The sequence below is a fragment of the Sinocyclocheilus grahami genome, unplaced genomic scaffold, assembly GCF_001515645.1.
Source record: "Sinocyclocheilus grahami isolate Dianchi unplaced genomic scaffold, SAMN03320097.WGS_v1.1 scaffold19.1, whole genome shotgun sequence".
Taxonomy (NCBI): Eukaryota; Metazoa; Chordata; class Actinopteri; order Cypriniformes; family Cyprinidae; genus Sinocyclocheilus; species Sinocyclocheilus grahami.
In genome coordinates, this window is record NW_015505198.1 from 3089364 (window position 1) to 3102553 (window position 13190).

At 35.1% G+C, this 13190-nt stretch overlaps 2 protein-coding genes across 2 annotated transcripts in view; one reads left to right on the plus strand and one right to left on the minus strand.

Moving 5' to 3' along the window:
* LOC107555432 (cyclic nucleotide-gated cation channel beta-3-like) overlaps window positions 1-9266 on the plus strand; it is a 16148-nt gene extending 6882 nt beyond the window's left edge. The window contains exons 4-18 of the mRNA XM_016238234.1: window positions 777-937; window positions 2118-2429; window positions 2506-2714; window positions 2803-2853; window positions 2989-3075; window positions 3543-3607; window positions 3937-4059; window positions 4632-4773; window positions 4851-5010; window positions 5144-5241; window positions 6435-6518; window positions 6625-6743; window positions 7795-7947; window positions 8377-8530; window positions 8653-9266. Of these exons, the coding sequence (XP_016093720.1) occupies window positions 777-937; window positions 2118-2429; window positions 2506-2714; window positions 2803-2853; window positions 2989-3075; window positions 3543-3607; window positions 3937-4059; window positions 4632-4773; window positions 4851-5010; window positions 5144-5241; window positions 6435-6518; window positions 6625-6743; window positions 7795-7947; window positions 8377-8530; window positions 8653-8679 (1945 nt within the window). The 3' untranslated portion in view covers window positions 8680-9266. The remainder of the gene's footprint in view (window positions 1-776; window positions 938-2117; window positions 2430-2505; window positions 2715-2802; window positions 2854-2988; window positions 3076-3542; window positions 3608-3936; window positions 4060-4631; window positions 4774-4850; window positions 5011-5143; window positions 5242-6434; window positions 6519-6624; window positions 6744-7794; window positions 7948-8376; window positions 8531-8652) is intronic.
* A 693-nt stretch (window positions 9267-9959) lies between these two features.
* LOC107555439 (copine-3-like) overlaps window positions 9960-13190 on the minus strand; it is a gene marked incomplete at its 5' end in the record, with an annotated part of 10041 nt that continues 6810 nt past the window's right edge. The window contains one exon of the mRNA XM_016238246.1: window positions 9960-10665. Within this exon, the coding sequence (XP_016093732.1) occupies window positions 10528-10665 (138 nt within the window). The remainder of the gene's footprint in view (window positions 10666-13190) is intronic.

The window sequence follows — 13190 nt, forward strand, 5'->3', positions numbered from 1 at the left end:
TCCATAAAATGCATTGCTGTTCTGTTGTAAGTAATCTTAAAGATTCCTAAATGCATCTACTTTCGGAAGGCCAAATAAAGTGCTTTTGCTTTCGTCTAGAAACACACAGCGTCTCCCTGACATGGCTGCTTCAACACTAACTGCGGTTACTGAAACCACGCCTTCTTTCTTTGCGTGCACATTTGGGCGCATTATGCAAATATTTCCACATAGTGAGGTAGACATGTGGGGGCGTGTTAGAACGAGCCGTTTTAGGGGGGCGTGGCAGAGTCTTAACTTTGATAAAGAATATCGCTTTGGTTTTGAGACTTTAGTCTTTGCAACTTCAGGGATCTTATCTATGCACAATCAGCTTGTAACACTCTAAAGAGAAAGGAAAACTTGAAATCGCATCATATGACCCCTTTAACGTTAGTGGAAGAATGTTTGTTCATAACTTTGAGAGAAGAATGTTTGGAGAATGTTCCCTGTAAGCTAGGACTATAAGGCATGAAAATATGAAGATATTATAAACATCAACAACATTTTGCTTTTCTGTAAAGTTGCTTTGAAACAACGAGGACTGTGAAAAGTGCTATACAAATGAATTTCACTTGACTTGAATATTCTCGATGAATCAAACTTTGATTTTCATTTCTGCCTCAGGTTTAGAATAGGAAAACAGAACATCCTCATGACTTTCCATAGTCTAAACCTACTACTACAACTTACTACTACTACTACTAGGTTTTTTTTACATAATTAAGTGCACTTTCCTATGTGTCTTTTTCACGTAGTGAGGATGCACCATCACCACCAACTCCACCCATCGTCATTAACAGATACTGTGATGACCAGCTGCGAGACATCGTGAAGAAACTACGGGAGAGGACAGAGCTTTTTAAGGAGAAAGTCATAGACCCCTACTCCTCGTCCCCCGAGCGCAGCCCACCCATCAGTGAGTACTACAAACGCATCCAAAGTCTCACTGAATCCTGCTGTTTGATGGACAAGATATATCTATACTGTAATCTAGGAGGTGTTTCTCATTTTTTGTTCCTCAAGGACTTGTAATCTTAAAATTTTTAACAGTTTGACTTATTTACCCTGCTGGAAGAACCAGGTCATTCTAGCTTAAGGTGGTCAAGGTGGTTTTTGGAAAATATAGCTGGTTTGTTGCTGTCTACCAGATCAAAACCAGCTGCTAGTCCTTCTTATCAACCATCTACACTAGGGGTGGGTGATATAGCCTCAAAATTATATCACGATATTTCAAGAATATTTGCGATATTTATAATGATATAGAAAAAAATATGGAACAACGTTTTATTGGTGATTGCAGCTGGCAGGCAGCAGCATTTATTAGTGCAAACAAAATGAAGGGCATTTTCCATTCTTTTCCAATAAGCTACTGTCATCGATGACAGACTTCTTAATTCGAAGTTTAAATCTATTTTCATAAGGTGGCAGCAGCAGCTGTGTGTTCGACTTGAAGCAGAGCGATCGATATATGATGTCAAAATACTGCGAGAGTGACTTGCAACTTATTTACGTCCGTCAAAAATAGGCGAGGCGCCTATCTTTAGCGAAGCAGTGCTGAGAGTCGCTTCTGGGACGCTTCTGAATCGTGGCACAGCGCGGCTGGTATGAACACAAGCATTATTCTAGACTAGACTAGAGTGGTCGCGATCAGCTCCGGTGGCAGAGCCGTAACGCGCCGCAGATGTGTGCAATGTAAAAAAAAGGGGCAAGAGCGTGCGCTCGAAAATGCTCTAGAACCACTCTTGTGATACTTTGATGTCATACAACGATCAGTCTGCGCAGCGCTGCTTCAAGTCAAACACACCTATTGGGTTTGTGGTGTTGTGCACGCTAGGGAACGCATATACACCATACGTCATTGCATCATTGATATCGTGATATGACACTTTTTGTATCATGTAAAAATGTATACCGGTATTATCGTGGACGGTATGATATGGCACACCCCTAATCTACACCAGCTTGGACCATCTAATGATTATAAATGACCAATTTTATCCAGCAAAAAAACATGAAAAACTAGCTGGATTTTCCAGCAGGGAATCCATTCATCTGTTTGTACTCTTCTAAACTTTAGTCTACTTGTTGATATCCAGCACCGGTTTACCGAAAGGAAGACTGGATCAGAAAGCAGGAAGCGGAGAGAATAAAACGAGAAGAGGCCGAGCAGAAGAAAAAAGAGGAGGATGCCAAGAAAGCGGCGGCGAAGAAAGAAAAAGAGGAGAAAGAAAAGAAGGAGAAAGAGGAAAAGCTGAAAGCTGAGAAGGAGAAGGAGAAGGAGAAGGCCGAGAAGGAGGCGGCTGAAGCCATCTGCCCAAAAATCAACTGCACCTGCATAGACACACTTCTCAAACCTTTCGAAGACAAGATGGACGCATTTTTGGGGACAACCATTGACTCTTTCACAGGTAGGACACTATGAGAACTGAAGATGCCTCTTGAAGTACAAAACATTGGCCTACACATGTTTGTTCTTCCTTCCAGATCGGCGGTATATTAAATGGCTGAGTGTCGTCACAGTCGCTTTTAACTACAACGTTTGGCTGGCCACGGCACGTTTGTGTTTCCCGTACCACACGCCTGTGACCATCCCCTTCTGGATCTTTTTTGATATCCTGGCAGACCTTGTGAACATCATAGATATCACCATGTTTCAGCCACGCTTACAGTTTGTGAAAGCAGGAGACATCATAGTAAGTGAATCTTGGTGTAGACACTTAAGACTTTTGGAATTGTGACAATAGGACGTCCACTCAAAAACCTACAAATTTATTTCCTCAGAAAGACAGAATAATGGCAAAACAGAGGTACAGGGAATCTGCCAGATTTCAGGTGTGTACAAATTAGGCCTATATATAGGCTATGATTAATAATTATAATAAAAAAAGGAATGAAAAAAAATTAAATGTGGATATTTAAAAATATATATATTTATTTATTTTATTTTGATAATATTTCTCTCAACAGACAGACCTGATAAGCATAATACCATTTGATTTGCTGTGTTTCCACTTTGGGTTTACATCGATCTTTAGGATAAACCGGTTTATACGGGTCAGTTACTCAACTTCTCCAGCCCAATCAATTTTCTTTAATTCTGATTTTTTTTCTGAGTGTTATTTTCTAATTCTGAGTGTTATTTTAGTATTATGTATATCTGAAATTCATTTTATTCAATTGATTTTCAGTTTATTTTTAGCCTTAAAAATAGCTTTAATTTAATGTGCCATTTCTTTCTTTGGTTTTTTCATTTCAGTTTTAGTTTTATTAATCTTACTCAACTTAAACTTATTTCAGTTCGTTGACAATTAAGGCAACATTTCTAATTAATTTTTTCATCTAATATTTGTTTTATTTTATTTTAGTTTTATTTCAATTCATGAAAATGATTGAATAGTTTTAGTTACCAATAACAGCAGTTCTACACTACGGTTTTGTACAGCTAGTACAACTGTATATTAGTATTTAGTGTACTGTGTAATGAGCTCTATTTAATGTACATATTCCGTCTTTCTTTTTAGTATCAATCATTTTTTGAGTTCAGCGATCGTCTGGAAAGCGTCATGGCTAAGGCGTATATCTGGAGGTATGTGTGATTTATATATGCTAATCTACTATTCTGAGTGGCTTAGCATGTTGCTAGGTGGTTGCTTACTGACCCACCTCAATACTCTGCTATTTTGGTCTTTGGATATGGTTGGAAGGTCCCTCCTTCAATATGAGTATGAGTCTTATCGCCTACCAGGTGAAAATTATAAGTCTGACTGCTTAGTAAGTCATAGCAACAAGTTTGAGGCACAACAATCTGAGGTATCATGATAAGCAAATGGCAAAGGTTAGGGGTGTGTTTAAATCCATATCTGTATGTCTGAGTGATAATAATAATAGTCATGCTGGGCTTTTTCTTTTTTTTAGAGTTGGCCGCACTACTGGATATCTGCTCTTCTGTCTCCATTTAAACTCCTGCCTTTACTATGTAGCATCAGAATACGAAGGGCTGGGCAGCACTAAATGGGCATATGATGGAAAAGGAAATGCGTCGTATGAGTCTTATCGCCTACCAGGTGAAAATTATAAGTCTGACTGCTTAGTAAGTCATAGCAACAAGTTTGAGGCACAACAATCTGAGGTATCATGATAAGCAAATGGCAAAGGTTAGGGTGTGTTTAAATCCATATCTGTATGTCTGAGTGATAATAATAATAGTCATGCTGGGCTTTTTCTTTTTTTTAGAGTTGGCCGCACTACTGGATATCTGCTCTTCTGTCTCCATTTAAACTCCTGCCTTTACTATGTAGCATCAGAATACGAAGGGCTGGGCAGCACTAAATGGGCATATGATGGAAAAGGAAATGCGTATGAACAATTTTTTTTTTCTTTTGCCATTATTTCATATATTTCATAAATAGTAGCTCTTTATACATATATTTAATTTAAAATTGAATTACAATGTTATACTTAAATTATTAAATTATACTATATAATAATTTTTTTACTTGTATTATTTACACGTTAAAAAAATCAATACATTTAAATACATTCCAAAATAAAATATTAATAAATAAATAAATATTGTACTGATAACATTTTTGTCATTTTTCTTTGCCAAGGTATCTCCGCTGTTATTACTTTGCGACTCGCACGCTGATCACTATCGGAGGTCTCCCCGAGCCCCATACGCTCTTTGAGATCGTCTTCCAGCTGGTGAACTTCTTCACAGGAGTCTTTGTCTTCTCTAGCTTGATTGGACAGGTAAATAAATGAATACGTATAACACATGACCCAGAATAATAACTTCACAGCACTGATCAAAATCTGTTTAAACCCAGATGAGAGATGTCATTGGAGCAGCTACGGCGGGTCAGACCTACTTCCGCGCCTCTATGGACTCCTGTGTGGCGTATATGAACACCTACACCATCCCAAAGCAGGTGCAGAACAGAGTACGCACCTGGTACAACTACACCTGGGACTCCCAGGGCATGCTGGGTAAGAGTAATTCTTAATAGAAGTGCTCTATTAATACAGCTAGCTTTGGAGTGATCGTTTATACAGTTACAATAAATCTAAACAGATGCTAATTTTTATAGATCAAAATGCAAAAATGTTTGTTTTTATGCAGATGAATCGGAGTTATTAGAAAAGATGCCTCTGGTCATGAGAACAGCCATCGCTGTGGACATCAACCTCGCCACCTTCCAGAAGATTGACCTCTTCAAGGTAAAACTTAATATTGTCAGTGAAATATATAAAGTCAAATAAAGTTAAAAAATTTGCTAATATTGACGTTTTTCGGAGTGTTGCATGTGGGTCAAAGAGGAAACGTCCCATTTTGGTGTCCGCATTAAATTAACTTTAGTGATTTTATATGCGAAAAAGCATATTATATGCAAGTAAACAGTCTACTTTAATGTTTTAAATAACTTTTGTGAAAATAAAATGCTAAAATATTAGTTAAATAATGTTCCATTGTCATTCAGCATAACTTAATATTCGGAACTGTACTTAAAATATATAAAAGAAAACGTGATCATACTAAATTGTATTATATTTTAAATGATTAAATACTGACAAATGGGTAAAACCTAGTGTTTTGAAGGATTGGTAAAGGTTTAAATTTACAATGAATTAGTTACAATGATTTAGTTATGGGAAAAATGTAAGCCGTTTCTTTTATTGTTTTGATGCTTCAGCCCAACAGGATTTTTCCATTAAGCTTTGGATTATTACATATTACATTATTGGCTTCTGGATTATTACACAAAATAAGCTCTGTGACCAAAAGTTTATGATTCTTACACATTTTGTTCATCATGATAATATTCATAAATTAACACAATTTTTATGTGTTTTGAAGCCTAAATATAATATATATATAAAAAAGCTAAACGTAGTTACACCACGATCTCATGACAGTTTCTGACAACAATTTCAGTCTTTACACTTTAGTTAAAAAAAGTAAAAGAAAAAATAAGTTTCAGTTAGAGTTAGATTATAAACAGTTAAACTGTGAACGCGACTAGTGAGTAAATGAGTTTACGTTTAATGTCCAACCAGATGAAGTCCAATATAGCTCCTTGTTAGCAAATGTCTATGTCAAGATAAATATTTAATAGATATGAGCTATTTCAGGAATTTAACTAAACTCATTCAACTTCAAAACCCCATTGACTTCATGACAATGGAACCAGAAGTGCTAAACCGCTAATTTTCAGGTTTTAGCAAGAAACAACACTCTAAAAACTTGTGGGAAAACTCCACTGACCCCTACTGGTGGCATATGTTTAATCGATTCTGGTGCACTTTTATGAAGTAAATCCGTGTTAGAATGATACAAAGTATGAAAGAAAGAGAAAACAAGTGAGGGATTGATTTTGTTTCAAGATTTTGCTATTTCAAACATATTTTTCTAGGGCTGTGACAACCAGATGCTTGTGGATATGTTACTGCGTCTGAAATCTATTGTGTACTTGCCAGGAGACTTTGTGTGTAAGAAGGTGAGAACATCAAATATAATCATCCATGTATATCTGATATTATATTGACTGAACATAGTGATTCAGACAATTATCATGGGCAAATGTCTTCCATTGCTTCATGCAGGGTGACATTGGGAGAGAAATGTATATTATTAAAGCCGGAGAGGTGCAGGTCATCGGTGGGCCGGACAATAAGATTGTGTTCGTGACTCTGAAGGCAGGCTGTGTGTTCGGAGAGATCAGGTACCTGACAGACGATCTATATAGGCTACTGTTCAAAAGTTTGGGGTCTATACATTTTGTAAATGTTTTTAAAAGAAGAATCTAACTGAGGCTGCATTTATTTGATCAAAAATACATTAAAAACAGTCATATTATAAAATAGTATTGCAATTTGATTACATTTTTAAATGTAATTAATTTAATAACTTAATTTAATAACATTATATATGTCTTTACTGTCACATCTCATTAAATTAATGCACACTGTAAAAAATAAGTGTAATTTTAACTGTAACATTTTGTAAAAACGCTACCTAATAGGTTAACAGTAAGTTCCCGTACTATATACAGGGAAAAACTGTAAAATATCTAACCAGACATTTCATGTAATTTTACAGTAAAATGCTATTAATTTGACAGTTTTTTAGAAGTAAAAATAACAGATCAATGAATAATTTACAGTCAAAAACTGTAAACTGATATTCCCAGAATTCCCTGCATGACACTGCACATTTTAAAGTATTTTGTTTAAATAATCATGTTTTTTAAAAAGATTTTGTTATTAGTTATGTATATTTGGGCTTTATGTTACATCTTCTGTTGTTTAATGAAAGTTGAATACATTATTTAAGTATCATGTGTGTTACCCTGATGGTGTTTTGGGTTTGCATGAATGACTCTGTGCACTTTCTATATATTAGTATATACTTCTGCTTGTGGTGAAGCTACTTGTGATGAGCTGTGATTCTTCATGTGGCTTTCTCTTTTACCACCTGCATTATTATGGTGGTTGTCAGTATGTTAAAGATACAAAACAGATTTAAATAGCAGTGTGCATTGTTGAATTTACTGGTTTACATGCAAATTTTCTTGAGTTTCTACAGTTTTTGGCCGTAAATGTGTTTAGTTTTTCTGTATTTTTTACAAAATTATTCTGGCAACTACAGCTGCCAGATTTTTTTTGTAAAAACTACAGATTTTTTTTTTACAGTGCATCCTTGCTGAATAAAAGTATTAATTTCTTAAAAAAAAAAAGAACAAGAATGTCTAAAAAAAGTGTATTTGTTTTCAGTCTCTTACAGTCAGCAAAAGATGGAGGCAACAGAAGAACAGCAAATGTTGCTGCTCACGGATTCGCCAACCTTTTTGTACTGGATAAGAAAGAACTCAGTGACATCCTGGTCCATTACCCTGAGTCTCAGAAAGTGCTGGCCAGGAAGGGAAGGTGAGTCAGAGGGTCACGGTCGTGCAACATGCACCGTTTCTTCAAGAGCAGATTTAATAGATAAATGCAGTTTACAGATTTTTTTTTTACAGTGCATCCTTGCTGAATAAAAGTATTAATTTCTTAAAAAAAAAGAACAAGAATGTCTAAAAAAAGTGTATTTGTTTTCAGTCTCTTACAGTCAGCAAAAGATGGAGGCAACAGAAGAACAGCAAATGTTGCTGCTCACGGATTCGCCAACCTTTTTGTACTGGATAAGAAAGAACTCAGTGACATCCTGGTCCATTACCCTGAGTCTCAGAAAGTGCTGGCCAGGAAGGGAAGGTGAGTCAGAGGGTCACGGTCGTGCAACATGCACCGTTTCTTCAAGAGCAGATTTAATAGATAAATGCAGTGGCTACAATAAAAGATGATTCATTCTCTGCGCAGGAAACTGATGAAGGCCAAAGGCAAAGCTGCTCCTGTCAAAGATGAAGGAGAAAAGAAGAAGGGATTGGCAATGTTTGGACAAAAACCACCCACTCCGAAAATGTTACGTGTTTTTGGAGGCTTTGGGAAAGGAGGATTACTGGAGAAACTCAGGGTGTGTGTGATGATCGGATGAGTGCTATAACGGTGCAAACACACATATGTAATAAAGATTAAAAGTTTGCATACAAATAGTTGAGAGATCTGAAATAACAATAACACTTCTCTTTCCTGCAGGCTCAAGCAGCAGAAAAAAAGGATTGAAAATTCCATCCATCCCATCACCTACACTTACAACTACCTAAAACATCTATTAATCCATCCACCCATTTCATCATCTATCCATCCATTTATCAATTACATCCATTCATCCATCCATCTATGAATGATAAAATGGGTGGATGGACTGATGGATGTTAGATAGATAGATTCATTCATTCATAGATCCATTCATTCAGATCTACAGAAATGTGATTAAAACTGTAAATACTGACTGTATGTTTCTGATTTGTAGTTGGTTTAGTGACAGATTCTTTTCAACTATAATTTTGAACTTATTACCCAACCTGTTCAGCACTTTAGGCAGTCATGGTGCATGGGTTTTCCTGGCCTTTGCATATTGTAAATAGGTCAATGTTTTTCATAAAATTCAAATAAAATATTTAATACGTAGTTTCATTGTCATCTTTATTTATTGCATCTTGATAATATTGCGAATAAATCATAAACAATCCACGTTTTGGTGTTTTATTGTATGTATGTGAAACAAGGCATAATACAGGCACACAGATGCAAGACATATCAGCAACTGCTGAGCTGACACATTACATTATAATGATACTGCATCTGATGAAACAAAATTAGTTTTATTTAAATTACATTTAAGATGATTTAATATATTCCTCTCAGCACTAATTAAGCACAACGTGCTGTTACAGACATTGTGATTAAATGTAAAACAAACTAAACTTAATTTGCATCTTAAAACAGTTAATACTGATTCAAAAAGCTGATTACCTTTGCATATTATTATCATATTTATGCATTGTGCATTCAGGCACATAACAGGATGACTGACCCATCCAGATGTCAGTATCAATGGCTTTCATCTGTACAGATTGAGATCTGAGCACCATTCCTCAGTGGCTTTAGCTTTATGTGCATTCTGCACAAAAATAAAACTTGGCAATGTAAAAAGCTGCCACGGGATTTCCATAGAATTAAATCAAACATATATGCATATTTTTTTTATCCACCTTATTCTTGCTGTAAGAGCGGATGCAGCCATTTGTAATTTTTATGGGACTGGCTTCCGGTGCCATCCGCGTCCAGCTATTTTTAGCTGTACAAAACAGCTCGTTTCTGCTTGATATTGCAAATTGGTGTGTCTAACTTTATTATTATAATGTATTATCTTAATTATGAACACACTGGTTTGTAGTGCATTTACTGCATGTTTTTATTCTTCTCGTTATTCCCCTACAGCGGCTAATGAACCAGAAGTCTCACCCATAGGCTTACTTCCACGTTGAAGAATAAGGTGGATAGGAACTGCATATTATCATGCACATTAATGTGGTCAATTTGGAATAATGCATTAGATATATGAAGAAATGTCTTTGTGAGGCACTGATTAAAAAACATATACAGATATAAAAATATAAGATGTAAAGAATGATAATGACATGAAATATTTATGAGATAATGCTGACTGTAAACTATTTTGTAAGGAGTTAGTGGGAATGACACTGGAGATAAAAAAAATGCCTTCATACCATTCGGTCATCTCACCTGCAACACTAACAAGGTTGACTTTAAACTTAAACTCCCTCCCGATTTTTTTTTTTTCAATAACTGATCATTTAGAGTAGGATACTTGAGTCCAAACAAGCTCTATAATAGACCGTTGCAAGATCATTTGGCAGAAGAAAACATGTGAATGAATATAAAATGATTTTTAAAAAGTAAATAAAGGAATAACTGACATTTAAAGCAACACAAACCACATGTATCTAGTGCTATATCTCTTTAAGAAGGCCTAACGTTAGATAAGTAGGTTGATGATGTCCAGTTGTGGAGTTGTATGTGGTATGAAGGAAGTTCACAGGTCCTTCAGTTCTGTGTCGGCCCATTTGGAGCGTCCACTGGAGTGTTTGACTTCAGAGGCGGGAGCTTCATCATGTTAAAGAAGGTGACGACCTGACCAGGAACCTCCGCCAGGACACACTTAGCGAGCTCCTCTTTAGAAGACTACAGAGAGAGAGAAAACGTTAGTCATCGTATTTCTGACTTTGAGCAGCAGAAGAAGGTCAGAGATGGTGAGAGGGGTTAAGCATCATAGTGTTAGTTACAAGACAGTGCAGACAACAGAAATCGTATGCTGCGCTCATGTCATATGTCAGCTATCGATTAGCTAATATTATACTATTATGAACATTTGGACTTGAACACTTTGAGACAAATGACACTTTTAGCAGATACATTACCTATAATTTTTAGATAATATAATGTATAATATAGATAATATAATTTATATCATATACAGTACATTATATAATTATTATATTCATATAATTATAAAATAATAATAATGATACAATGTATCATAGCAAAAAAAAAAATTTGGACTGTTATGTTTGCGATAGTAGCATTTTTATTATTTATATAGTATTATATTTATATTAATATATGTATTCATATTTTGAAGTAGCTTTTATTTTTATATTGTTAGTTTTCATGTTAATTTTAGTTTGAGTATTTCTGTTATGCACTCTTTATCATTTTTATGCCCTGCTGTAAATTTTGACCAGTTGATGAAAAACAATATAATGTAAGACAATTAAATATATGCAATATAATTTAATATAATGTTATGAACATTTGGGCGTTTTCCACTTGATCATTGTGACAAATGTCTGTTTTTAGCAGTTATATTTGCCGAACTAATTTTTTGATAATATATCATTTATAATAATAATATAGATTATATAATTTAAATCATTTACATTATATAACTATTAGGGATGTAATGATATCAAAATCTCACAATGCGCTAATATCACGATATGAAGTCCACGGTACGATATCTACTGCGATATTAAAAAAAATATATGAAGAATTGGAAAAAAATAAATTTTTGTACATTTTAAAGTTAAATTATTCTATCTAATGCACTTTGAGAGTTTAAAATTAAGAGCTCCAACCCATGTTCTTAACTAAGAAAACTTAAAGGGTTAGTTCACCCAAAAATGAAAATTAGCCCATGTTTTACTCACCCTCAAGGCATCCTAGGTGCATATGACTTTCTTCTTTCAGATGAATCCAATCGGAGTTACATAAAAAAAAATTGTCCTTGCTCTCCCAAGCTTTATAATGGCATGGGCAGGTGTTTTTGTTCAACAGTCCAAAAGTAGTCAAATAAAACACATCCATCCATATTAAAATGCACATTACACGGCTCCGTGGGGAGAACAAAGGCCTCCTGAAGCGAAGCGAAAAATCGAAATATATATATCCATATTTAAAATGATATAAACAGTTTTGTGTAACTTCTGCTAACTGTTGTACGTGTGTTCCCGAGAGACTGCCTGATGTAGGCATAGCGCATGCACGTGTGAGCCTCGCGAAAACCAACATTTGATTACAGGAACAAAGGAATGAAAGTTTCCTTACTTTAGCAAAGGAAAACCAGTATCCTCTTGGCTTATATCGAAATACTCCTACATTTTTCTTTACAAATCCTCGTTTTGTATTTCTAATTCGTAACCGGCATTTTATTTTGTTCTCTCTCCTCCGCGCTCGTCACTATTCACCGGCGCGTGCGCTACACAGACGTCCTACGTCATCCGCCGGAAATGCTACCACCTACGACAGTTAGTAGAAGTGAAAGAAAGGTGTATATATTGTTTTAACTATGGATATTTTTCTTATAAAAACACGTCGATTTGCTACAGGAGGCCTTTATTCACCCCCCGGAGCCATGTGAGGCACATTTTATTATGGATGGATGCGCTTTAGTTGACTACTTTTGTGACTGTTGAACAAAAACACCCAACCATGCATTATAAAGCAGAAGAACGTCATATACACCTAGGATGCCTTGAGAGTGAGTAAAACATGGGACTAATTTTTATTTTTGGGTGAACTAACCCTTCAAGTCAGAAAAAAAGTCAGTGAACTGACTTGCACCTGAACTTTAAAGGGGACTCAACCCTCTTTTTATTTGTGATATAATGTCTCAGTCTAAATTACATTCACACTGGGGTTTTAGGAAGCCAAACAAATTAGAATAGAATAATAACAACAATGACAGTAATGGCCATATATTGTAAAACAATTGCACTGTAAAATAAATGAAAATGAATATTTCATAGGTATATTATTTTTGCTTTACACTACAGTAGGGAAATTACAATACTTCTTTAGAGATATTTTGAATTTGGACTGCAGTAACATTACCCATTTAAACCCCTAGCTGTCAGCAATTCATACTGCACTTTTGAGCTTTTATTTTGACGGAAACGGCAGTAGAGCTTTTATTTTGGAGGAAAACTCCAGTTTCAGTTAAAACATGCTTACAAAAACGCATCTCACTACAATTCTCCTTTCATATACATTATATAACTATACATTATACTTGTATAATTATAAAATAATTTATAATAATAAAATGTACCATAGCACAAGTGATGCATATTACGTTTTTAGACAAAGTTATGGTTTGGGACAGTAGCATTTTTATGATTTATATATATATATATATATATATATATATA